General features: G+C 40.8%; 1 protein-coding gene across 1 annotated transcript in view; it reads left to right on the top strand.

Annotated features, from left to right (window-relative positions):
* The window catches only part of LANCL3 (LanC like family member 3), a 102,387-nt gene that overhangs the window by 65,089 nt on the left and 10,122 nt on the right, over positions 1–27,176 (top strand). Inside the window, exons 2-4 of the mRNA XM_077888988.1 lie at positions 10,662–10,785; positions 14,053–14,250; positions 20,993–21,200. Coding sequence (XP_077745114.1) covers positions 10,662–10,785; positions 14,053–14,250; positions 20,993–21,200 — 530 coding nt within the window. The remainder of the gene's footprint in view (positions 1–10,661; positions 10,786–14,052; positions 14,251–20,992; positions 21,201–27,176) is intronic.

Here is a 27,176-nt window from a genome sequence, read left to right as displayed (position 1 = left end):
GCCAGTGCCAAAAGGCCAAAACAATTTCTAGTTCTTGAAGCTTTCTACTTAAGAAGAAAGTACATAAAAGTATGTGTCTTGATAACACCTAGGATAGAGGACAAGTTACACATGCATTATGATCTCAGTGCCAAGGACCTTTGGCCTAGCCTGTAAGAAATGAAACCACTGAAACATAGCATCACATCCATGTCCCAGAATTAGAGCCCAAATTAAGTATAGAGGGATTTGTAAATAGTTGTCATAAAGTTTTGACTCCCAAAATAACAAAATACTATTGCTGAGAGGTACATTAAAGACCAGCTTAACTCCTTGTTTTTTCAGAAGAGGAAACTGAGGTCCAGAGGGGTTACACATGATTGGTCTAAAGTTACATAGTTAGTGACAGAGACTGGTCTAGAAACCATATAAACTTGAGAAGTGTTGTACAGAAGCAAAGAAACATGGTTTGAGGGAAACAGGACAGTGAAAGGCTGACACAAGCTGGTCCTTGGGTGGACCATGGGGGTGAGAGGTGAGCAATAGCAGGGTTATTATGAGAAAGATCCTGAGCGCAGACCCCCAAGGTCAATGGTGCTGAATGGTGGAAGTTGAGTCACTAATTGAACTCTTTTTTTTTTAATTTTTATTTATCTATGATAGTCACACAGAGAGGGATAGAGAGAGAGGCAGAGACACAGGCAGAGGGAGAAGCAGGCTCCATGCACTGGGAGCCCGACGTGGGATTCGATCCCGGGTCTCCAGGATCGCGCCCTGGGCCAAAGGCAGGCGCCAAACCGCTGCGCCACCCAGGGATCCCACTAATTGAACTCTTATAGCTTACATGTATTGTGCGTGTGCATTATGCTAGGAATTGTGCTAAGTATCTTACGTGGAATCCTCATAGCAATGCAGTGAGATGGGTAGGTCTTATTGTTGCTGCTTTTTACAAATAAGTAAACTGAGGCTTAGAAAGTACAGCAGCCCCCCTTATCCACAGGGCATATGTTTTAAGCCCCCCAGTGGATGCCTGAAACTGTGGATAGTACTGAACCCTATATATATATTATGCTTCTTCCTATACATACATACCTGTAATGAGGTTTAATTCATAAATTAGGCACAGTAAGAGATGGATAACAAAACTGAAAATAAAATAGAACAATTATAGCACAATAAAAGTTATGTGAATACAGTCTCTCTCAAAATATCACATTGTCCTGTACTTACCCTTCTTGTGCTGATGGGAGATGATAAGTTGCCTATGGATGAGCAAAGTGAGGTGAATGATGCAGGCATGGTGATTTAGTGATAGGCTACTGTTGACTTCAGATGATTCATCAGAAGGAGGATCACTTCTTTGGGACTGCAGTTGGCCAAGGGTAACTGAAACCACAGGAAGCAAAACCTCATACATGGGGATGCTGCTATATAAGTAACTTGCCTAGGGACGCCTGGGTGGCTCAGCGGTTGAGCATCTGCCTTTGGCCTAGAGCGTGATCCCAGGATCTGGGATTAAGTCCTACATCAGGCTCCTTGCATGGAGCCTGCTTCTCCCTCAGCCTATGTCTCTGCCTCTCTCTTTTTCTCTGTCTCTCATGAATAAATAAATATTTTGAAAAGTAACTTGCCTAAACCCACCATGGTAGAAGTGGTGAGGCCAAGTCTGGAACTTAGATCTGTCTGACCTCAAAGTCCCTATTTTTTTTTTTTAAAGCATCATGCTATGCTCCTTCTTTTGTTCAAGAGCCAGACTCCTCCAACACTTTAGAGAACCAGAGTGTGGAGCCCTGAGGAGTCTTAGAGGTCACTTAGTACATTGCTATTCAATGGGTTGTTCTCAGACCAGAAGCATGCCCACCAGCTAAGAGCTTGTTACAAACAGATGATCTCCGGCCCCATTCCATAGCTACTGAGTCAGAATCTCTGAGGGTAAGGCCCAGGATGCTGTGTTTTAGCCAACTCACTAGGTGATTTTTAAGGCAGACTAAAATTTAGGAAGTACTGACTTGGTGGGTAGATTTTAGTCCAGCTTCTTCATGTTAAAGATGAGGAGGGGTGCTTGGGTGCCTCAGTTGGTGAAACGTCCAACTCTCGATTTTGGCTCAGGTCATGATCTCAGTGCCATAAGATCCAGCCCCGCTTTGGGCTCCATGCTGGGCATGGTGCCGGCTTTAGATTCTTTCTCCCTAAGTGGAGGACTGTCTTACGCTGTTGGTGGGTATGCAAACTGGTGTAGCTTCTCTGAAAAACAGTATGGAGTTTCCTCAAAAAGTTAAGAACAGAGCTACCTTATGACCCAGCAATTGCACTACTAGGTATTTACCCAAAGGATACAAACATAGTGATTCAAATGCACCCGAATGTTTGTAACAGCAATGTCCACAATAGCCAAATTATGAAAAGAACTCAGATGTCCATCAACAGATGAATGGATAAAGATGTGACATATATATACAATGGAATATCACTCAGCCATCAGGAAAGAATGAAATCTTGCCATTTACAACAATGTGGATGGAACTAGAGGATATTATGCTAAGCGAAATAAGTCAGAGAAAAACAAATACCATATGATTTCACTCATATGTGGAATTTAAGAAACAGAACAGATGATCATAGGGGAAGAGAGGGAAAAATAAGACACAGATAGAGGGAGGCTAACTATAAGAGACTTAACACTAGGGAACAAACTGAAGGTTACTGGAGGGGAGGTGGGGGAATGGCATAACTGAGTGATGGCCGTTAAGGAGGGCACATGTTGTAATGAGCACTGGGTGTAATATGCAACTGATGAATCAGTAAATTCTGCCTCTGAAACTAGGAATACAGTATATGTTAATTAAAGATTCTCTCTCCCTTTCCCTCTGCCCCTCCCCCTCCTAAAAAAAAGCTAAGGAAAAGTTCAGTTCTGATGACTGAACCCTGGTCACTGTGGCAGAGTTGGATCTCAAGCCCAGACCTCCAATATACTGTCTGCTGTGCTCTATGGTCTCACCATGACTGTCCTACAATATGTGCATTAGTACCTGTGTTGGAAACACTGGATGAGGTTCAGTGACCTCTGATCTGACCCAGCATATCATGTGTATCCACTCATGGGGCAGTGGAGGGAGAAACTGGATATGCCTGGGTCCCACACCCAGAAAGTCTCATGTAATTGGTTTGGGTGTGGCCAGGGCATCAGGATTTTTAAAAGCTCTCCAGGTGATTGCGGTGTTTAGCCAAACACTGGCAATGGCTTTTTTTTTTTTTTAAATAGTCTCACCAAGACCTGAGGAGGCAGGTGGGGCAAGTCCTTGTGATCCCCTTTCCATAGATAAGTTCAGGCTCTGATACATTCAGTGTCTTGCAGAAAACAATGACACCATCTAGTGACACTTGGTACAGACTAGGTTACCAGCTACTTTCAGTAAATCTTTAAAGCTAGCAGTCAGTCTGCAAGAATGGGGTAAAACCTGTTTTTCTTTTCTGGTTTCCAGTGTTTTCTGGGCTTGTGTTTCCTGATATGAGAAGGGAAAAGAAACAACTTTGAAATGGTATCTGGGACCAAATGTTTATAACTGAAATTCCTTGCTGAATGCTTTTAGGAACTGAAAGATAATCATTAACTAGAGCACCCCCCCCCCATTCCTCATCACCCAGCATAATGTCAGGGAACATCAGGAAAACCAGATGGAGGGGACTTGCTCATTCTGCACCAGCACACGTGCCCCATTTGGAGACTAATTAAGAAAATAACAAACCTGGCCATGTTGGCTAAGAGAACTCTCTGCTGGGGTTTGCAAATTTGGACACATTTTTCCTACACACAGCATATTGGAAGAGAATTTCCTATTGTTACTTGCTTCTCTTCTCCCAGTATTCTGATCATTTAAATTATGGTGTGCAGTGTTCTTGCCAGGTGCTCCCTCTTACTTCCTTGAATGTCTTTGGGAAGTTCCTACAGTTCGTTCAGTCTAATTTCTCACCCTTCCCAGGAGAAATCCTCTGCTGCAACCAGCCTCTCTGTTCCCATAATCCCTTGCTACTTCAGGTGTGTTCCCTGGACCAGCAGCAGCAGTGGCAGTGGCATCACCTGGGAGCTTGTTAGAAATGTAGAACTCTGGTCCCATCCAGACTGGCTGGCTCAGAATCTGCATTTTAACAAGAGCGCCAGGTAATTTACACATTGTAGTTTGAGAGGCATTGCCCTAATACGCAGAGTTTTCCTTGTTATCTCCTAGTTTAAAATGCCTGCCCTCCCAGCTACTTTTATTTATCTACTTCCTACTTGTCCTTCAAAGCTTAGCTTTGACCCCTCTCCCATCTGCTAGGTCCCTAATGTTTATTCCCTCCACCTTACCCCTATAGGTCATGACTTTTCAAATTTAAATGTTGAATGTTTCATTGTTCAAATGGTTCAAGTATTACTAGTCTAACTATTAAGATTACATCTTCCCCCAAAGCGCCTTGCACAGGCTTTGCACAAAGTAGGAATTGTTTGATTCATCAAAATCTGTTTCCTGCTTGAAAGCTGTCCTTTTAGCCCTGTCATGTCTCTTTAAGCTGCTTCTGCCTCAAAAAGAGCTTCCCTGAGTTTTTGTCTTCTCAACACCTGAGGTAAATCTCCACCCACTCCAGAGATTTTCTGAAGGCCTGACTATTCTCTGTAACCTAGTGGGTTCCAACCAAACCACAACCCCCAAAAGGCATAAAAAGTAAAAAAGAAAACCAAACAAAAAACCCCCAGCCTAACCAATTGTGAATATTGACTTCGTACAAAAAAGTTTCCCTAATTTTTTAATTTGAAGTTATTTGGGGGCACCTGGTGGCTCAGTCAGTTAAGCATCCAACTCGTGGTTTCAGCTCAGGTCATGATCTCAGGATCGTGGGGTTGAGCCCTGCATCGGGCTCTGTGCTCAGCTTGGAGTCTGCTTGTCTCTCTCCTTCTGCTCCTCCCCCTCACACCCCACCATAAATAAAGTTTTTATTTTTTTTTAAATTTTTTATGATAATCACACATACACAGAGAGAGAGAGAGAGAGAGGGGGGGGGGGGCAGAGACACAGGCAGAGGGAGAAGCAGGCTCCATGCACCGGGAGCCTGATGTAGGATTCGATCCCGGGTCTCCAGGATCGGGCCCTGGGCCAAAGGCAGGCGCCAAACCACTGCGCCACCCAGGGATCCCCCCACCATAAATAAAAATAAAATCTTTTTTAAAAATAAATTATTTGGGGACGCCTAGGCAGCTCAGTGGTTAAGCGCCTGCCTTCAGCCCAGGGCGTGATCCTGGAGTCCCGGAATCGAGTTCCACATCAGGCTCCCTGCATGGAGCCTGCTTCTCTCCCTGCCTATGTCTCTGCCTCTCTCTTTCTCTGTGTCTCTCGAGAATAAATAAATCTTAAAAAAAAGAAATTATTTGTGCTGGGAATTTTTAAAAATAAATTTACTTTCGGGGATGGTATTTTTTTCCTGCTTCACCATGGTGCTCACGGGAAACTCAGGATTGTCAGTGGCTCTCTACTGGGATGTGCCATGCAGTGTTCTCTCTTTTACGGCCCCAGACCCTGAGACAAAAGACACATCTTTGAGGCTACCATCTCCCCAAATTCCAGGAGGAGCAGGGGGCACACATCTTAACTACCTATAAATACCCAAACCCATCCAGGGACTATCAGGTCTCTCCTAAGGCTTGGCACAAGGGAGTGTAGGAAGAAGAGCAGGGATTCCATGCTGATTTTCAACCTCGTGGTTTCCTTTCTGTGTCAACTCTTCCTACCTTGAACATCTTGTAATTCTATCCAGACTCTGTATGTCCTTCAAGGCTATTCTTTTTTTTTTAAATTTTATTTATTTATGATAGTCACAGAGAGAGAGAGAGAGAGAGAGAGAGAGAGAGAGAGGCAGAAACATAGGCAGAGGGAGAGGCAGGCTCCATGCACCGGGAGCCCGATGTGGGATTCGATCCCGGGTCTCCAGGATCGCGCCCTGGGCCAAAGGCAGGCGCCAAACCGCTGCGCCACCCAGGGATCCCAAGGCTATTCTTTATGGTATCAGCTTTCAATTCAAAAGTACCCAGGTTCTGCCAGCTCAAAAGCCCTTTCCTCAAAGCTATTGTCGATGGGCATCAAGTCATTTTGATGTTCACTGGGAGTCAAATGGCTTGTTTCTTTTCTTTGAGCCTATGCTACCACATATGGTGGTAGACAAAGAATTGGGGTCAAATAAATTGCTGGAGGAAAACAAATTAATATCAGATTCCTACTCTGCTACATATGTGTTTGGTGTGATATAGGAGTGGCTTTCTGCATTCCATGTAGATGGGCAACCACATAGGACATTTTGGACTTTTGCATGATCACATTGGCAGTGGTTGACCTATAGCTAGCAAAGACTGCCACTTCAGAGGGCCTGTGGGCAAGACACTTGCCTGGGAAAGACTGTGGTGAAGGAAGCCTTCTGTGGCTTGGTTCATTTCATCCATTTCCTTAATGAAACTCTCTCCTGGGCATGGAGCTGATTCAGTTACCACACAACCCTCGGGTAGGGCCAAGAAACATAGCATGGGCTTTACTGTTCTCCCATATCTTCAAACTCAGAGCCCAGCCCAATAGGAACTATTTCACCGCAGACACCTCTGTTTGAGGCTTGGTGAAGGGAATCAGTTAAACTAATGAAACTGTTTAAATCAAACCACCACGGACTTGCTTTGTATTTTTGAGATACCATAATTTATTTTAATTCAATGTAGGAAACAGTTTATTTAAAGAACCAAATCCGTCCAAGGTACCCACACACACATAGGCCTTTGATGCTACAAATATAGTAGGGGGAATTTGGGTTTGTTTTGGTAAAGGCCTGATGGACAGGGAGCTCCTGTCTGCCATCCCCAGTCACTTTTCTCCACCCCCACTGGAAATGCCAACTACCTCATTCCCAGGCCTCAGTGTCTCAGAAGCGTGGAAGCCATCTACTCAGAGGTAGTGAGTGTGCTCACAAGCTCATTCCTGTGTGCTGGCATAGAAATGGAGGGATGCCCGAGAAAGCAAAAAGATGAGAAAAGGACTAGCACCTCCTGCCACATGTCTTCTTTCTGTGCTCTTTGCTGGGTCGGGGGTGGGGGGAGAGGGGAAGAGCACACTCTTCCTCAGTATTCCTCCTTTGCACACTTTGGATAAGCAGTGTTTTCACTTTTATTTGCCGATCAATAAACCCAAGGGTAGGTCTTGTCTGTTCCCAGAGATAACTGCATGCATAACTGGTCTTTATCCAGCCAACCTAGCACAGTTTTTCTTTGTTTTTTGCAGTGTTTCTGAGAGATAAGAGGAAACCACCCAGACATGATGCATGACCGGGGAGGTTTTGAAATACTTTATAAACTCGTGCTCTATTCTGAGCAAATTGTTTTGTTATAGAATAATTTACCCATGGATTAGGGGTGGAAAGAAAGGAAGAGGGCACCACATGTAATCTAAGTTGATTTTTTTCCCCTGCATTTAAAATAAGCAGATGAACACATACGCAGAGAGAGAGAGAGAGAGAGAGAGAGAGAACATGAATAAATGTTCAACTGAGGAAAGAATAAACTGATTTTCAAAGTAGTAGCATAGAAGTAAGAGAGAGAGAGAACATGAATAAATGTTCAACTGAGGAAAGAATAAGCTGATTTTCAAATTAGTAGCATAGAAGTAAGATAAGGAGAATTTTAGTACTTCAAATGAATACATACCCCGAAAATTCAATGACCTTATCTACAAAAACTGTTTCTGTCATATGGATTCAAGACCAGTGTTGGCAAGCAGGACCTAAGTTCAGTTGAAGAGCCAGATATATTGCCAGGAAAATGTGGGCTGGGACCAGGTTAGAGTCCTATTAAATCCACGCCGTTCGAGGTTCTTAGTGGGTTTCTGAGAGCAAGCCAGTCAGGAGGGGTTGATATGAGACTGGGGACGGAAGCTATAAAGTAGAGTAAGACTCAGTGCAAGATGTTTTTATTTTTTTAAGATGTTTTTAATAGCAAATGAAAATTTGGGGTAGCAATTTGAGTGGATATAGGACAGGAGATCATTTAGGAGAAATTTGCTGGTCAGCTCTGGAAAGACCCAAGTCTGAGCCTTGAAATGATGGCGAAAATGCCTGGGAAGATAGAGCCTTCAGGAATTTTGGGCAGAAAGGAGTACAGCCAACAGACAAAGATAGATTGCTAATAGAAAGAAAATTGAAGTTGCAAGCCACGACATCATTATTTCTGAGCAACCAGATAGAAAATAGAATAGTAAAGTCTTAGTGAAGCTAAACAGTGCTTCCTTGTCTGTGTTATATACTCTGCATTACTGTTTCTTTCCACCCTTAGGCTCAGGAACTTAAATTGCTCTATGGTAGACTATTGGCTATATCTCATCTCCAGTGCTGGATAGTAAGTTCCATGTAGGGAAAAAATAAGTCCTGGGTTTTGTAGAATTTCCGCCATAATACTGAGTATAGGGCCTTACTAGAATAGTAGCCCAGTAAGTGTTAATTGGCAGAAATAATTAATGAACAGACTCCTCTCTATGTAATTAATTTCCCAAATTAAATGCTAGATTTGAGGAAAGCAAAACCTGTATTATATTTTGCCCGTTTCATGTTGGGTAAATCAGAGGAGCAAAACCCTGCAAGGAAAGAAAAAAAGAAAAGGGGGGGGGGTGGGGGGAGGGCGGGAAAGAAAAAAATCATTCGTACTTTATTTCAGAAGTAATTGGTGAGTATAATGGTAGGTATCAGGCAGAAAGATTTGATGTGTGAGCCTTAGGAGAGAGACCAAAATCCAATGGACTTTTCCTTTCTTTTCTTTTTTTTTTTGCTCTATTTTTATTGAAGTTCGATTTGCCAACATATAGTATAACACCCAGTGCTCATCCCATCAAGTGCCTTCCTCAGTGCCTATCACTCAGTTACCCCAACCCCCTACCCACCTCCCCTTCCACAACCCTTTGTTCATTTCCCAGAGTTAGGGGTCTTTCATGGCTTGTCACCCTCTCTAATTTTTCCCACTCAGTTCCCCTCCTTTCCCTTATAATCCCTTTCAGTATTTCTTATATTCCTCGTATGAATGAAACCATATGATGATTGTCCTTCTCCGATTGACTTACTTCACTCAGCATAATACCCTCCAGTTCCATCCGCGTTGAAGCAAATGGTGGGTATTCGTCCTTTCTGATGGCTGAGTAATATTCCATTGTATATATGTACCACATCTTCTTTATCCATTCATCTGCCAATTGGCTTTTCCTTGATCTTAGATTCATTTAATCAGGCTGAGGCTGAATTGCAGGTGATTTTTGGAGGAGCAAATGGGGGGTTGGGCAGTGGCCAGTCACTCTAACTAGTACTTTTCTGGTGCAGGTCTGTATTTTTGGAAGGTTGGCTTTATAAGAACAGAGGTCTTGTTCCTTGTCATACCTCCAGGATCTAGAACAGCTTTTCTGCCATACAGTAGAGGCTTAAGAAATAACTAAGGAAGGAAGGGAAAGAGGGAAAGCTCCGCTTCTCATGCCTGTAAAAACCTGGCACTTAATTACTCCCAAAGACCCTGTCAGGTTCTGTGTTAGGAACTAAGGATACCAAGAAGGTGAGATGCCACAGTCTTTGCCCTCCAATAACTGATCGTCTAGTAGAGAGAGACGGAGACAGAGATATAACACACCAGGAGGTAAATGCTCCCCCAAAGAGTCATGGTGACCTAGGAGGAGTGAGCCCAATGGAGCTGGGAGCATCTCATCTGCTCAGAGGCAGAGTGGGGGGAAGGGCTGAAAACCTCTTGAACCTGAGCAGAATCCTAATAAACTCAACAATGCTTTGTAGGCTTGAGAACATCTCCATCTCTATAGTCCTAAAACAGACTGTGGGTAGAGTGAGTAAAATGTGGAAGGCTGCACGTCATTGCATTTTAGCCATTCTCTCTATTCAGAGTCATTGTGATTTTGAAAGTGATATTGCTTTAGTACTTACAGGACTTTGGTCTTGGTCTGGGAATGCAAAGGCTACAGTGAGTTCCTGCCATGCAGCAGCTTGTCCAAAACTGGCTTTAGGGATCCCTGGGTGGCGCAGCGGTTTAACGCCTGCCTTTGGCCCAGGGCGCGATCCTGGAGACCCGGGATCGAATCCCACGTCAGGCTCCCGGTGCATGGAGCCTGCTTCTCCCTCTGCCTATGTCTCTGCCTCTCTCTCTCTCTCTCTCTCTCTCTGTGTGACTATCATAAAAAAACAAAACAAAACAAAACTGGCTTTACAAGCATAGCCTGAATGACACAAACCGAAGGCCCACTGTCTGGGCCAGGCCTGCGTGGCACACTGAGAGTGACAGCTTTGTTAAGGATAATCCGTTAGGCCTGGTCTTTGTTCTTCTCTGTGCAATTTCTTGTTCCTTTGACAAGGATTACTGATATAACCGCTCTAAAGTGGGCTTTGCGTTTTAGAAAAGCCTACAGTGATAAAAGTGTGTATTTCCCATCAACACAGCAGATTTTCTGAAGAGGGTGGATAAACTTGACAACAAAGAGAGAATCGTTTGTTAAAAAGTTACTGCTGGCTAAGCTTATTTACATAGAGGAAAAGGATCTGGGGAATATGCTGATGGTCTTTAATGAGAAAACCCAGTGTCCGTGAAAAAAAGATCCTGATTTGACTTCTGATTGATTCTTCTTGATTTCCTTCCTCAGGTGCTGACCCCAGCACAGATCAAATCAATTTGCCAGGCAATTCTGGACTCTGGGAAGCAGTATGCCATGAAAAAGAGAAAACCATTCCCCCTGATGTATTCTTACTATGGAACTGAATACTTGGGTGAGTGTAAGTGTTGGCAAAGGCCTGCAGGAAGAAGAAAGTCTCTAAGATCCTCATGGACTAAAAACTAGAAGGTTTTGTTTTATGATATAGGTCATCACCATTTGACAATGAACACTTTAAAATGCCATTTAAGGACAAATATTGGGGGCGCCTGGGTGGCTCAGTTGGTTAAGCATCTGCTTTGTCTCAGGTCATGATTCTGGGGTCCTAGGATCAAGCCCCACATGTGGCTCTCTGCTCAGTGGGGAGTCTGCCTCTCCTTCTCCCTCCCCTGCCCCACTCATGCTCTGTTTCTCTCTCTTCCTCCCTCTCTCTCTCTCTCTCTCTCACTTACCCTTGCTCTCAAATAAAATCTTTTAAAAAATAAAATAAAAACAAATATTGATAGATGCTACAAATCACAATTTAATGTTTGTTCTCATAGTCTAACAGAAAGGTAGCTATTTTAATGATTGCTTGCACTAGAGACTAAAATCCTTATTCTGAATGGTGAGTTCATTGGCTGAATTCCACCAAAAGTTGGCCAACTGTTTACACACTGGTTGCCAATAGTGTCTCTGCAGAGGGAAACAGGATGAAGCCACTAACATTTTCAAGTGTTTAATATTTGTGGATTAATAGCAGACTACTGAGTCATAATGGCTACTTTTGTGATATGAGGCATGTAAAGTGATAATTAGTTACTTTCTTTTTTAATCTTTCAGTAGCTCCCCAAACTCCCAAGCATGAGTCATGCAAGGCCCTTTGGAGATCACCTGCTCCCTTCTCCAAACTCAAGCTTTCTCTCTCTCCCTTTTCTGACTCTGTCCTGTATAATGTCCTACAAGCAAAGTGCTCTCATGTCTTCAAAATCTTTGTGCCCGTTCCTCTTGCCTAGAATGCCTGGCCTCCCTTAGTCCCTTCAACTATCTGTAATATGTACACCTAGACTTCAAGACTGATCAAACAGCATCAGAGCTACTGAGAAACTTTGTGTTTTTGGAAAAAGAGTTTATTGAATCCTCTCTGGAGAAACATTCACATCTTTCAGGTTTTACCCTAAAGCAAAATTGGTTAGTGTCAGGTCACCTTGCCATACTTTTATTGGAGCCCTTATCATGTCACATTGTAATTAGTGGCTTGCCTGTCCAGCCACGTCAGCAGGCTTTGTGCACCATCAGGATGAGGGCTTTTGCTCACTTACCTTTGTGATCCCTAGAAATTTACCAAGAGCCTGTACATAATGAAGGTACCCAACTTCAGCAGTGAGCTTATAGACTAGTAGTTCTCTGAGAGATTTCTCAAGGAATCTTTAAGTTCCTATCTGAATTTCTCTAGAATCAGACCTTGAGACAAAGACTTGAGTATAAATGGTGTATTTGGGAGATGGTCCTAGAAAGTGTTGATAGAGGAATGAGGAAGTGAGACAGAGTAGATAAAAAGGTTAATAGAGGATGTAATAGTGAGCAACTGTGGATAGCTGAGGCTTGGTTCCACTGGGGACCCTGAAGACCATCTAGAACATGCCTCAATTGTCCCACCCAAATGGTGAGGTAGCTGGGATATTCATCCATCAGCTCCTTGCTTCATGGGTCAAGGGCTGCTCCCAGACCTGTTAATTCCCAAGGACTTTAGTCCTGCACCTGTGGGCTGGGCATATCCCTGTGGCTAGAGAAAGCCTCAAGCAGAATGAGAGATGCTTGAGGTAGAAGGTAGAAGGAGAGGTGCACCAGAATGGTGAGTGTGGGCGAGGTGATGGGCAGGGCATGGGCAGTGTCTGCTAGAGTTCCTTAAGAGAAGTATTCCTTTCATTTTTTTCCATCTTCTTAGAGAAATTAACATTCTAGACATTTGCATGTATAGCACAAACCAGATTGCTATCTACTGCATAAATATTTTCCTGGAAAGCTTTTTTACCTAACAAAGTAAAATCCAGTGAAAGAAAGGTAACTTCAAGTGTTATGACTAAATTTTAGGAAGAATTGGTTTTTAAAAGATTTTATTTATTTGAGAGAGACAGTGAGGGCGAGTGGGGGGAGGGGCAGTGGGAGAGGGGAGAGAAAATCTCAGGCAGACTCCCTGCTGAATGCAGAGCCCATCTCAGGGCTTGATCTCAGGACCCTGAGATCACGACCTGAGCCGAAACCGAGAGTCGGACACTTAGTCAACTGAGCTACCCAGGCACCCCAGAAGAATCCTTTTTGACTGAATAAAACTGTAAGGCCATTTCTGGGTGGCCTGAGTGCAAAAATAAAGCTTAACCGTTATGGAGTTGAGTTTAAAGGAGACGTTTTCAGAATATCTTGACCCCAGCACCACCCACCAGTCAACTTTCTCTACTCATTAGGAATGAGTGAAAACTTCTAGAGGGCTAGGCTGACTTTTTTTTTTACCTTTGTTAAGCTAGCTCCTTCTCCAAAAGCAGGCTCAGGCCTTTGTTAGTACAGTACCCTATGCTGGAACACAATACCTAGGAAGACTTTGCTCAGATGATACTACCTGTTTTGAACCTCCAGCACTTCTTGCACTCCTTCCTTGGTTCTCTTTTAGCTGCTGGTACACATCTCCAATAATAGCATTTATCGTTTCATATTCTGATTATTTATTTACAAGTCTGACTTTCTCACTATACTGGATGGGGAGGTCTTCAAGAGCATAAACGAAGTCACATGCATCTGTGTATCCTCAAGGTGTAGACAATGCCCAGTACACAGTGCTAACTGTGCAAGATTAAGGAATTAATACCAATTATTAGTGTTTAACTTTAGAGAAGAAAGGATTTAGTTTGTTCATTCGTCTGTCTTCAGTACCTAGAACAGTAAAAGCTATTGATAAATTACAAAGTCAAAAAAATCTTTGCCTAAAACAGGGGTTGTCGCTAATTTTTTTTCCATAAAGGGATAGATAATAAATATTTTAGGCTTTGTGGGCTATAAGGTCTTTGTCACAAATACAGCTCAGCCATTGTAGCACAAAAGCTGCTGTCTATAGCTATAGCTGTAGCAGCTATGGACAACACTTAAATGAATGTGGCTCTATTTCACTAAAACTCTATTTGCAAAAAACAGGCAGTGAGTCAGATTTGACCCACAGGCCGTAGTTTACTGATCCCTGTTCTAACATATGTCCCCCAGAAGTCTAGATCTTGGGCAACTTTATTATCATATTTCTGTGTCTGCTTTCAAGTAATATTGCCATTCATTTTTTATACTATGATTGTTTTTTCACTAAATTAAATGAGCTGTCCTTCCAATTGTGTGAACTAATTATGCTTTGTTGATATAGGAGCAGCTCACGGCCTGTCGTCCATTCTCCAGATGCTTCTTTCTTACCATGAGCACCTCAAGCCCTCAGATCAGGAGCTGGTATGGCAGAGTGTGGACTTCCTCATGGAGCAGGAACAGAACTGCAACTGGCCACCTGAGCTCGGCGAGGCCATCGAGAGAGAGAACGAGCTGGTGCACTGGTGCCATGGCGCCCCAGGTCTCACCCACATTATTATCTGAAAACATTGCCTTTCACTGGGCTTAGCCAGAGAGAGGTGTCTTTTCTGAGGAGTGAGAGTATTTTTCACCTTATGTCATTACTTTATGAGATACAAAAGTCAAGATGAAACTTGTCAAAGCTAAAAAAAAGTCTTGATCTGCAAAGGATCTTCAGAAATGATCCTGTAGTTTTAAAAATATATGACCTATATCTATTTGTATATAAATTAAACTAGCACTGTCCAATAAAATATAAGCCACATATAAAATCAAGTTTTTAGTAGCCCCACTAAAAATGTAAACAGAAACAGGTAAAATGAATCTTAATAATATATTTTTTATAACCCAGCATGCCCCAAGTATTATTTCAACATGCAACCAATTTAAAACCTGAGCTGTTTCACATGTTTTTCATAGTAGAGTCTTTGAAAGCCAGTGTATATTTTATGTTAATACCCCATCTCAGTTCAGATTAGCCACAGGGCAAGTGCTCAGTGGCTGCATCGAACAATGTAGGTCTGGAGGCTGGTAATTCAAAATATGGTCCCTGGACAAGTGGCATGGGCTGTATGGGAGCTGGTTAGAAGTGCAGAATATCAGGCCCTACCCCAGAAGCACTGAATCAGAATCAGTTAACAAGATTCCCGCGTGATTTATATGCACATTAAGGTTTGAGATGCACTATTACATAATTCTTCTTCAAATGAGGATTTCCATCATCACCTAATAAAAAGTCTAGAGAACTGAGAAGACATCTGCAGTGTACTCTCTGGAATTGAGCCTAGAAACTCTATCAGACTCCATCATTTTTTTCCTTTCTTTCTTTCTTTCTTTTTTTTTTTAAAATCCCATCACACTGTTAATTAGGCCTTCTGAGAAGGAGCAATTTGAAAGAAGCTAAATTCAAATAAATCAATTAATTTCAGTTGATTGGCCAGGGGAGAGAGATAAAATACCAAAATAACAAAAATTTTGGATTAGGAGTGGATTTAATTTTCAAGGCTATGCTTCAGTGCCATGAGCAGAGCTTTAAAATATATTTGATTCTTCTTTAGTTTGCGACCTGATTTTCATTACTTCCTTTCCCTACCTTATCTAATTAATGTTCTATAATCCAGCTGCAATTTCAGTTTTTCTTTGGTACAGTTTGAGTTGAAGAATAACATACATTTTAGCTCATTGGCCATATTTTCTCTGCCTGCCACATTTTACCCAAGGAAGGGACTTCAAAGGCTCCTGTGTGTGCTTGTACCAGTGCCAGGGCATTGTGTCCAACCTAATTCCTGCTGGTGATAATTTGAGCCCATTTCTTCTTGCTTTGAACTTTTTGGAGAAAAACAAGTTATTTACCACTCTGGAAATGATAGCTCTTCATGTTACGCTCAGCACTCCCAAATCCCATTTCCCTTTAATCATTTTCATTGATAGTCACTGTATATCCCCCAAGCACCCCAGAATCCTTGAATTTTGGAGGTATCCCAAGTTAAGTACAGAGTGTTTTAAAGGGACTCAATGTGCTACTAAAAGCCTTGCAAAGGATGGGAAGATAATCCATTAAACTGAGTGACTCCGTCAGTTAATTAATGGGGGTGTCTTGCAGGGCAATTTTTCCATCCTCTTTGTACATCACATTCCTTGTGTAAACCATGTACCATAACAGTATAACATAGGATTTATCACCTTGGGGACTTTATTTGTCCTCGTATCTCATTCATGTTCTCTACCTTGGTAAGATTAAACATAGGTTGCAGAGCAAAATCATTTAACCCATGTAGTCCCTGAACTACCAAAAATAAACCAATTCACAAATGAACAAAGAACCAAATAGGGCCTATTATTTATGCCAACCTGCACTCCCACCTCAAGGGTACTAGTCTTCCTTTTATATGAGATATGCTAAATACAGCATAAGAGTGATTATAAATCTGATAAGTACAGGTTAAAGACCATCAAGTCGGCAACAGTAAACTCTCCCAAAATTCTAAAAAAAGATGACTTAGAAAAATCATTTTCACTTGTTTGAGGAAAATATTTTTTGAGAATGGATTTGTGAACAGAGCAGATGGTTTGGGGCAGCAGACTGATTCTGTGAATAAAAACCCGCCAGAGATAATCCAAATGTGGACCTTCATCAAGGATACCTTATCTCTCCCTATAATTGCTTCCTATTGACTGTCCTTTAGCACACCTCTGTAGGTGACAGACAGCCGTAGTTATCTTTCAGGCAGTGTAGAAATAGTTCTGGCCTCGAAGTTAATAACTTTGGGTTCTAATTGTAGCTCCAACACTAACCACTAAATGACCTTGAGAAAACTGCTTTGTGCCTTTCATGGCTTTGTTTCTTCATCTGTGAAATGAGTATGTTGAGATGGAGCAATGAAAGTCAGTCTTTTTATCACCACAGATCCCCTTTATCCTGTGGATCCTTTCCCTTCCCTAGGGATATGTCCCAAGAGATCTGCAGGCACCCACATTTAGAAATAGGCAGTGTGGCATATAGTTTTTCTCACTAAATGCAATGAAGTATAGCAGGCAGATGCATATGACCTCTTCATAACCTTAATGTTTCTGAAATACAGGATGAGAGTCATTTACAAAATCATTAAAACAAATGCCGTGTCTAAAATAAACTCTAGATTGCATTATGTTACATCATTACTGTGGTAACACTGACAGTGCATTTCCTTTCCTCTGTGTGAAACACAGGTGTGGCTGTTTTTTAAAATCCTTTCTCAAGGGCTCCTGGGTATATGACTTTGAATAGAGAACGAGGGCTTGTCCGGTGCAGGTGTCGTTGGTCACTAAGCTTTGTTGTGTACCGTACAATGCATGCCTCAGTGAAATTGCAGACTGCAGAAGAGAACTGCATGGTGATTGCTCCAGTATGTTAAAACTATGCGTGCCAAGTCTAGCTATTGTGAGGCTCTGCTAGATTGTGTGCTTTCGCAGGTTTAGCTTTTTAAACCATATTTCTTAAGTAACAATTTTCCCTCCAGTTGTGTTTGGTAAACACATATATTGTTGCTGACTTAAGTTTCTTATCGGTGCACGATAATTAGTGTTCCGGTGACAAAAATGACACGGTTCTTATCAAAAGCAAAGAAATCCAACATTCCTTTCTTTTAGATTAAGCAGCCTTATTATGGATTTCAGTAGGTCAGGTTAGAAGACAACAGGTTTAGAAGTCTTTCAAGGTCCCTTCCATGTACTGTTCTGTGATCCAGGCTGCAGGAAGAGACCCTCTGCTCTGGCCGAACCATAGGATCAATAGGTATTAAGCTGCCTTTGGCTAATGACCTGGCACAGTAAGTGGACCATATCACCCCTTCCTGCTTCCACATCTCATCTCTGCTTCTGTGTCAGCCTGTGCTGGGGTGAGAAATGAGACATTATAAAGTCAGCAGATGTTTGTGGAGCCTTTGCCATGTCAAACACCATGCCATAGACTAGGGGAGCAAAAATGAGCAAGATAGAGTTCCCGTCCATGGGTAGTTTGCACGATCCTAGGGAAGGCAGACACAGAAACACAATTTTAATATGATATCCTGTAAGTGCTAAGGTTTGTAAAGGGAATGATGAGGACTCAGAAGAGGGCTTCCGGGTGCCCCTCCAGCCTTAGGAAAGGCTTCCTGGAAGGCAGTAATACCTGAGGTGAGTTGGCCCGGCCAAGAAAGTTGGGAAGATTGTGCCAAGAAAAGTCACTCAGAGGCTTGGAACCAGAGTGGAGGAAGGGGAACTGCAGGTGGTTTGGTTTTACTGAAGTGAAAAGCTTCAAGTAGGTAATGGAGGAGATGTCAGCAGAACAGAGTAGGAGCTGAGACACAAAGGGCTTTTTGTGTCTCCCTGGAGGCCAGCTTCACCTGGCTTCTGAGTAGAGCTGAGAGGCATAGATTACACCACAGAGTTGGTCCATCTTGAGGCACGGAGCTGACCTTTGGGATCCCTGTGTCAGCCAGTCACTGGCTGAAATCTCCTCTCATTTGGCTGAGTGCAAATGTCCCAAGAAGAGGGAGCCATGAGCTTTCTTAGCAGCCAACTCATAGCAACTGGGAGATGTAGCACCTGCCTGTAAGGTAAAAGCAATCCAGCAGAGCACCAAGGGCTCCCAGTTCACTTGGCTATTTCTTCCTCATCTTTGGTAGTCAGGCTAGATAGTGTCACTCCCCTAGTAGGCCTTTCCTGCCTCTAGGTGTGGGTCAGGAGCCTTCCTGTGTGCTTCCATGACAGCTCTATTTCCCTCATGTAACCTAATTAATGCCTCCAGTTAGGTTGTAAACACCATGAAGGGAGAGACTTTTTAAAACCTTAGCACCTATTGCTGTACCTGGTATATAGTAGATGCTCAGTTGATACTTAACCACCAAATCCTTTGAACCCCTTTTTTTAAGGTTTAATTTATGTATTCATGAGAGACATACAGAGGCAGAGACATAGGCAGAGGGAGAAGCAGGCTCCCACTGGGGAGCCTGGTGCAAGACTCGATCCCAGGACCCCTGGATCATGATTTGAGCCAAAGCCAGACACTCAACCACTGAACCACTCAGGTACCCCTCTTCTGAGACTTTTATTAACCTCTCTGCCATCTTCCTGCCAACATGATCAGCTCATAGCTACCCCATTGTACTCTCTTGACACCACTGTGGGACATTGTGTCTATAATACTAATCACACCATTAAAAATAAAAACCAACCAATCCACAACAAAATCCCTTCCACTGATTCCCTATGGCCCACAGAACACAGTCTATGCTGCCTAACTGGACTTGTAAAACCATCCATAACATGAACCCAATCTAACTTTCTATCTCCCTGTCCTGTTGGTTAGAACACTATACCTGTGGTCTTCATGTGGATTGTTTGTCCTGCCTCCAAATCTTTGCCCTTATTGATCTTGATGCCTAGAAATGCTGTCTCTAACTCATGTTGGGCCTAGAGTTTCCTATGCATCCTACAAAGTCCTGAAGAAAGCCCTACTTCTAGGCCTCGCCCAACTCTCTCCCTTAGGGAACTTCCACTTTTTTGATCCCTCTAGTGTTATTGACAGCATCATTCATTTTATGTTCCAACAGCATCATGAACTACATGTCCTATTATGTATTAGTCACATGGACAAATTTTTCTCTCTCTTTCTAGACAGTACTTCCTGAAGGTCAAAAATTTTGTTTAGCATCTGTTTTGTATAACCCAAGGCCAAGGCTGGCTACATCATTTGGGGGGCCCAGCACAAGGTGAAAATGCAGCCTTCTTTAAGAAATGGATCATTCATTTCAAGATGGTAACAGCAGAGTATTAAACCCAGCATGAGGTCCTTCTGGAGGCCCTTGAAGACTGTACAGGTCACGTGCCCATGAAGCAAGCCCTGCCTAGGGCTATGTATACAGTAATCAATGACCACTTACAAATGTATGGATACATGAATGAATCAATGTGTAATAAGTTCAATTCTTTTAAAATCATCTTTTAGCTTGTGGGAGATACTTTGTTCCTAGAACGGAAGGACAGTGTGCTGTAGGCAACCATTGTCAGTAGTTGACTGGAAAGCCTTGGTTGAGGAGAGTCTGTTGTTATGTATTAATCATAGGAAGTGTTAGAGGATGAATTCTAAAAGAATAAAATCATAACTCATACAAATATAAAATAAACATATGTCAACAATTTTACTTAGCTCATTAATTAACGAGGGAACCAGAAAGGTATTACAACTAGTTTCAAAGGAAAATCCTAGGAGCTGACATGTTTATGGTCCATTAGGAATGCTGACAAAGATTTGCTTAAAAAATGCAAAACTGGGCAGCCTGGGTGGCTCAGCGGTTTAGCGCTGCCTTCAGCCCAGTACGTGATCCTGGAGACCCAGGATCAAGTCCCATGTCAGGCTCCCTGCATGGAGCCTGCTTCTCCCTCTACCTGTGTCTCTGCCTCTCTCTCTCTCTCTCTCTCTCTCTCTGTGTGTGTGTCTCTCATGAATAAATAAATAAAATCTTTAAAAAAAAAAAAAGCAAAACTGGCTGCTTCCACAAAGGCTGAGGGAAATCAATCCAACCTCTACCAGACAGAATGTGGTTTTCTAGGAATAGGAATTATTTGCATTACTATCAGTTGTTCACAAGGTACTTTCTGTCCCCCCAGAGTTGTAAAATAGCCTGGTCAAAAGATAATGAAAGGCACAGATAACTCTGATGAATGAGGTAGTCGAGATACCTACTAAATTCCAGTCTTCCCCACTTTAGGAGAGAGGTGGAGACAATGCAGAAGAAGGATCTTGTGTTACTAATCTCCTCCCAGAATAGGAGCCCCTGGAACTTGGGGGAAATTTTTTTTATTAATAGCTGTCGCTTCTCTTGTTTCTGTTCTTGCCTGTGTAATGGAGATTGCCTCTGTGGAGGAGTTTTGAAGGCAAATGTCTTCCTTTGGAACAATCGAGTAGGGAAGGACTCACTTCACAGCTGGAGTAGAAATCTTGGCCAGGTCCTCTGGGATCCTTGTTGTTTCTGGAAGGACTCCCAGTTTTGCCTTAAGAAAAGGTGTATTGGTATAAGCACTTTAACATTACAAATTCGGAACCTCCGTTGGGGAATGGGCAGACTGTATAAACACGTAGTCATTTCAAATAGCCAGATATGCATAAGGCTTACCAGAGCATGCACCATTAAATATTAACCCATTTGTGAATTATGGATTATATCACTCTATACTTGTTGCTCTTTCTGCAGGGGTCAGTGATGTCTTTGATGTTTCCACAGGAATTGCCTATCTGTTTGCCAAAGCTTATCTGGTTTCCAAAAAACCACAGTACCTTGACACATGTATCCGGTGTGGGGAACTGACATGGCAAAAAGGTCTGCTAAAGAAAGGACCAGGGATTTGCCACGGTGTAGCTGGCAGTGCCTATGTTTTCCTGCTGCTCTACCGGCTCACGGGAAACTCTAAATACATCTACCGAGCCCAAAGGTCAGCTGATCTTTGCATGTATTTTTTTCTAAACGTTAATCAAATTCATGTTCTGAACAGGTAAGAGTCACATAGCTGGAAAAGTGAAAAAAGACATACATCAGCTGTGTACTCTAGCAATTGGGTTCTCTTCTCAGGTGACGATCAGGGTTCACAGTTTCTTAGTTAACTTGGAGATACTCTGTGTATATATACAAGCGAATGTACTATATATAAAGTTTCATCCCTCTTTTTTTATACAAGTGGTGTAGCACCTTGCTCTCTTAATGATTACCCTAAATCAGCACATAAGCAACTCCTCATTTTTATTGTTGCATAGTTTTACATTCTATAAATGAACCAGAGTTTAGTTACTAGGTCCCATGTGAAAGGATATGTGCATTTTTGCCAGTATTTTGCATTATGAATAATGCTATCATGAATAACCTTGCACATGTACCATTTTGCACATGTATGGGTATATCTGAAAGATAAAGACCTAGAAGTAGAATTGCTGGGCCAAAGGTATGTATAATTGAGATTGTCTTTTATTTTTATTTTTAAATTCTTTAGTGTTGAGTGTGATTTATTGTTATTATATTAATCATACATTCTGATTTTCCTATTAATTTTTTTGTATATATTTTTTATTGGAGTTCGAGATTATCTTTTATTTTGGTAAGAATGTTTCACATGACATCTGTCCTCTTTACATGTTTTCTTTAAAGATTTACTCATTTATTTTAGAGAGAGAGAGCACAAGCAGGAGGGGCAGAGGGAGAGGGAGAATCTCAAGCAGACTCCACACTGAGCATGGAGCCCGATGTTGGGCTTGATCCCACAACCCCGAGATCATGACCTGAGCCAAAACCAAGAGTCAGATGCTTACAGACTGTGCCACCCAGGTGTCCCCCTCTTAACATATTTTTAAGTGTATGATACCATATTGTTAGCTGTAGGCACAGTGTTGTACAGCAGATTTCTAGAACTCATTCACCCTGCATAGCTGAAACTTTATACCTATTGATTGACAACTTTCCATTTTCCCTTCTGTCCCCAGTGCCTGGCTACCACTATTCTATTCCCAGCCTCTATGAGTTTGGCTATTGTAGATACCTCATATGAGTATTATCATGCAGTATGTGTTTTTTTTTTTGTTAACGGCTTATTTCACTTAGCACAATGTCTTCATCTATCATTTAGAACAGTGTCTGACACATAATTACTGCAATGTAAGTGTTCATTATTATTATTACTAAAAATTAGAGTTCTGTCATTCCAGACATTTCTCTATGCATAGATGCACGTTCATATATCTGTGTATATATAACTATGTGTGTATATATACATATATATATACATGCACATAAATAAGATCCTAGTATTATATATATATAACAGTATCATACATGCCATTAACAGCTTATAATTTTAAATGAACAGTTTTTAAGGGACAACCTTCATTTCAGTTTGTATAGATCTATCTCATTGTTAAAATGGCTATATAGTTATTCATTATAGATGTACCATGATTAATTTCACTAGTCTTTAAGTAATGGATACTTGATACCTATGTGGTCTTTACGAATAACAAGAAAAATTGTCCCAGATATCCAGTACATACTTTCTATGCCCTCATGCAAGCATTCTTGTCACAGAAATTTTAGAATTGAAGTCATTAGACCCATGGGTATTTCTAGCCTGTCTTTATCTTTTGCCCATTTTTAATCCTAATGTGGTGCTTGTCTTGAGAATTGTAACTCTTTGTTACAATATATGCTGTAAATATTTTCCTACTTTGCCATTTGTCTTTCAATTTAGCTAGTAGTCTTTTGCCAGACCAAAGTGTTTTTTTTAAGATTTTATTTATTTATTCATGAGAGACAGAGAGAGAGACAGAGAGAGAGAGAGAGAGAGAGAGAGGGGCAGAGACACAGGCAGAGGGAGAAACAGGCTCCATGCAGGGAGCCTGACATGGGACTTGATCCCGGGTCTCCAGGATCACACCCTGGGCTGAAGGCGGTGCTAAACCCCTGAGCCACCCAGGCTACCCGCCAGACCAAAGTTTTAAGTGTTTTTCTTGTCAAACTTTCAAGATTTCTGGATTTTGTGTTATGCTTAAAAATACCTTTCCCGCTCCAAGATTATAAAAATATTAATTTACATTGTCTTTTAGTACCTTTGTGATTTTATTTTAACCTAAAAAAAATAAATTTATACCTCCTTCACCCATTTAAAAGCTATCTTAACTTTCAAATCTTTGACTAATCTAGAATTTACTTTTTTAGGGGCACCTGGGTGGCTCAGTGGTTGAGGGTCTGCCTTTGGCTCAGGTCATGATCCTGGGGTCCTGGGATGGAGTCCCACATGGGGCTCCCTGCAGGGAGCCTGCTTCTCCCTTTGCCTGTGTCTCTGCCTGTCTCTGTGAATAAATATATACAATCTTTAAAAAAATAGAACTTTTGAAAACAGTGCTATCTGGATATCTATCTTTGTGTTTTTTAATGACGAAACAAAACTTTCCAGTAGTATCTATTGACCAGTTACCCCAATGATTTGAAATGCCAAATTTATCATAAACAATTAATATGCATATTTGTTTCTGGACTTGCCATATTTTATTATTCATTTTTTCTAGTTTTTCTTAGCTATTTTCTCTTATTTATCTTTCCAATTATATTTTAGAATCAATTTTCAGATTTAAAAAAATCCTGCAGCAATTTGATTGGAATTTCAAGAAATTTATAGTTTAGTGAGCATTAACATCCCTAGAATGTTGTTTTTCTATACAGGAGCATGATATATTTTCCCTTTATTTAAGTTTTCAGAAATGTCATTTGGTAAGGTTTTGATCTTACAAAGAAGGTCTTGCATGTTTCTCGTTAATTTTATTCCTAGGCATTTTATGTTTCCAGGTTTGTGAGTAGAATCTGCACTATATTTTCAGGCCATTTATTACTGGTATTTATGAAAGCTTTTTAAGATGTGCATATTATTGCAGTTTAGCAATCTAACATGCACTTCTTTCATATACATCTGCATTGTATCTTATAAACAATTTTGATAGCTATAATGATATATCTGGCTACCCTTCTGAACTCTGTTACTGTCTCTATTAGATTTTCATTAGAGTCCATTGGATTTTCTAAATAGACACATATGTTTGCAAATAATTATAATTTTGTTACTTCCTTCCTCTTTTATATCCTCTCCCTCCCCCTCTCCCTCCTTGTTTGGTTCAGAATCTCCATAAAAATGTCCATTATTATGAGCCATAGTAATGCTGATTTTATTGGAATACTTCTTTGCTTCACCCTGACCTTTGAAATGTGCTTCTTACACTGTGTATCATGTCGGATTATGACACTCCTCTGTTCAAGATAATCCAGTGGCTTCCCGTATGACTCAGAGTAAAAGCCAAGGTCTGTGCTCTGAACAAAAGGCGCTATAGGATCTTGCCTACCATTACCTCTGTGAGATCATCCTCTACTCTTTTCCACCTAGTTCTTTCTACCACAATGGCTTCCTTTTGATTCTTTTAAGGTGCCAGGTACAACCTGCCTCACAGTCTTTGAAATTTTGGTATCCCCCCTATCTGTAATGCTCACTTTCTATATATATCTCCCAGCCCTCTGACTTCATTCAGACCTTCACTCTAAAGCTATTTTCTCAGAAAAGTCTTCCCAAGCCAATTTAGCTAATATTCAGTGTTAAGAAACATAAAAGACCCTTTATGATATTTGTCCATAGGCACTGAAGGAAAAACACTAACATATGCCCATCCTCCGTTTGAAGCTTCACTGTTCAGGAATTATGTTAATGTAGTTTGATTCATGGCTCCCTAATCTGTTTGGCTGCAGCCTGACCCTTTACTTCCCAAATCTACATTTCTCTACAAAGGAAAGTCATTTTGGATTCTATTTAGACTAATGCGATACCACCTTCGTAACAGGTTTCATCAGAGATTGTCATGCCCTAGAAAGCCTAGTAAAAAGTGCCAGAACAACCACTATATTTTTTTGGCAGACCAGTCCTAGTTTACAGAGTCTTATCTATGAGGTTCTGGAGTCCAGGGCCCTTCAGGCAGCTTCCATTTTTCACTTCCAGGTAGAGCCTGAAAACGTGCAGCTAATATCTGAATATTTCGGGGGCATTGCATTTCATTGCCTTAGTGTACTGAAATTTCCACTTCATTATAATTCAAAGTTAACTATGCTATGGCCCAAACTGGGGAATCTTCCCTAATTTTGATGGGTCCTCAAACGTAATGTCAAACAATATGTACCTTCCTGTAATAAACATTGCTTGGTCATCGGTTGAAAATTATAGTTGCAGAAAAATAGTTGATAATGCTTTCAGTTTCTTCCATCATTAATTATTCCGGGTTTCTACCTCTTCTTGAATTAATTTTGGTAGTGAATATGTTCTATAAAAGCATTTAGTTCATATGGATTTTCAAATGTTTGATGTAAAGCTTTTAACAGTATAGTTCCATGATATTCTAAATTTCCCATGTCTGTGATTATATGCCTTTTTACTTTCCTAATGCTTTTTTTTTTTTTTCCTTTTTGGCCAGACACCAGAATTTTGTCTATGTCATTCTTTCAAGGAACTAGCTTTTGGCTTTATTGATTCTTTTTGTGTTTCTTTTGCTTATTAATTCATAGCTTTCTGCCTTTATTTTGATTTTCTAGTTTTCCTTTCTTTTGTTATTTCCTACAGTTAAAAAATGTTTCATTAGAATATCTTACATCATTCTTATAATAATAATAATAGTAAAAATAATAATAAAATTCTCAGATGAATGAATTTTCCGGAGTTCAATTTTTGTCATAATCAATAGGTTTTGATATGTAATGTCCTCAGTATCTGTACTCTTTTTAGCTCTAGAATTACCATCTGACTTCCATTTTGACGGAAGTTTTTAGAAGAATGAATTTGTTAGTTTGAATTTGACATCAGTGGATAGATTTTGGGAGCAATCATTTTTACTTTAATGTGCTAACACACTATATGGGTCAGAACACAATGAAACCACTACTCTCATACATTGCTGGTACTCTTATAAATTGCTATATATTTATTTAGAAATCATTTTGAAAAGCACAAAAATGTTTATTTTATTTTTAGGCAAAAAAATGGAGGATACTAAATATTATATAGACTATAATTTCAGTAATGTGCTAAATAAGTCAAAGATTAGGGGGAAAGAAAGGTCCAGAGGAGAAAGCAAAATTAACTGTGGGTTTCTTTTAAAGTATCGTGGAATGGTAGTCTCTGTTTTACAAACATTTTCACTATGTTTATGTGAAAAATGATATTTGCCCTATATCAAATGCTTGCCATATGCTCAGAGCCTAATATATGATATCTTTAATTTTTACAGGTAATCTGACCCAATTTTGCAACTTCACCATTTTAAAATCAGATTAAGAAATTTGCCAAAGGTCATCTAACATAAAATTATCAGAGTTGGGTATCTCAGCTCCAGATCCCTTCCTCTTTCTGCTCTACCAGGGCTTCTTAATCTAGGGTTTGTGAATTTACTTGAGAAAAGTATTATCTCAAACTGAGATGGAGCATTACCTCCAATTTGGAACATAAGTAATAAGCCACAGGAGAATTAGCAGTAGCTGTGACTCTTGCCAGTAGAAGTCATAGATACAACTCTTGTTATAGATGTTAATGAAATATATTTGACTCTCATCACTACTTAGAAATGTCTGCAGTTATTAGACCCATTATATCTTGTTCTTTAATGTGTTAATAAAAAATCCATATATTATTACTTCATAAATTTGGTTTGAAAACTTTTGCTGTGCCTTGATATAATTAATTTCCTTGGGAATCCTGTGTATTTTATTTTCTATATTTGAAGACTTTTTTTCTGGAAGAAGTCCAGACTGCGAAGTGATCCATGGCACTGTAAAGTTTCTGTCTCCTTGAAGCTATACTTTGAAGTTTCATTGCATAATTAAAAGTTTTGAATTAACTCTT

The sequence above is a fragment of the Canis aureus genome, chromosome X (assembly GCF_053574225.1).
Source record: "Canis aureus isolate CA01 chromosome X, VMU_Caureus_v.1.0, whole genome shotgun sequence".
In the NCBI taxonomy this organism is placed as follows: domain Eukaryota; kingdom Metazoa; phylum Chordata; class Mammalia; order Carnivora; family Canidae; genus Canis; species Canis aureus.
Note: the sequence above shows the minus strand (reverse complement) of the source record. Positions and strands in the feature narration are given on the sequence as shown.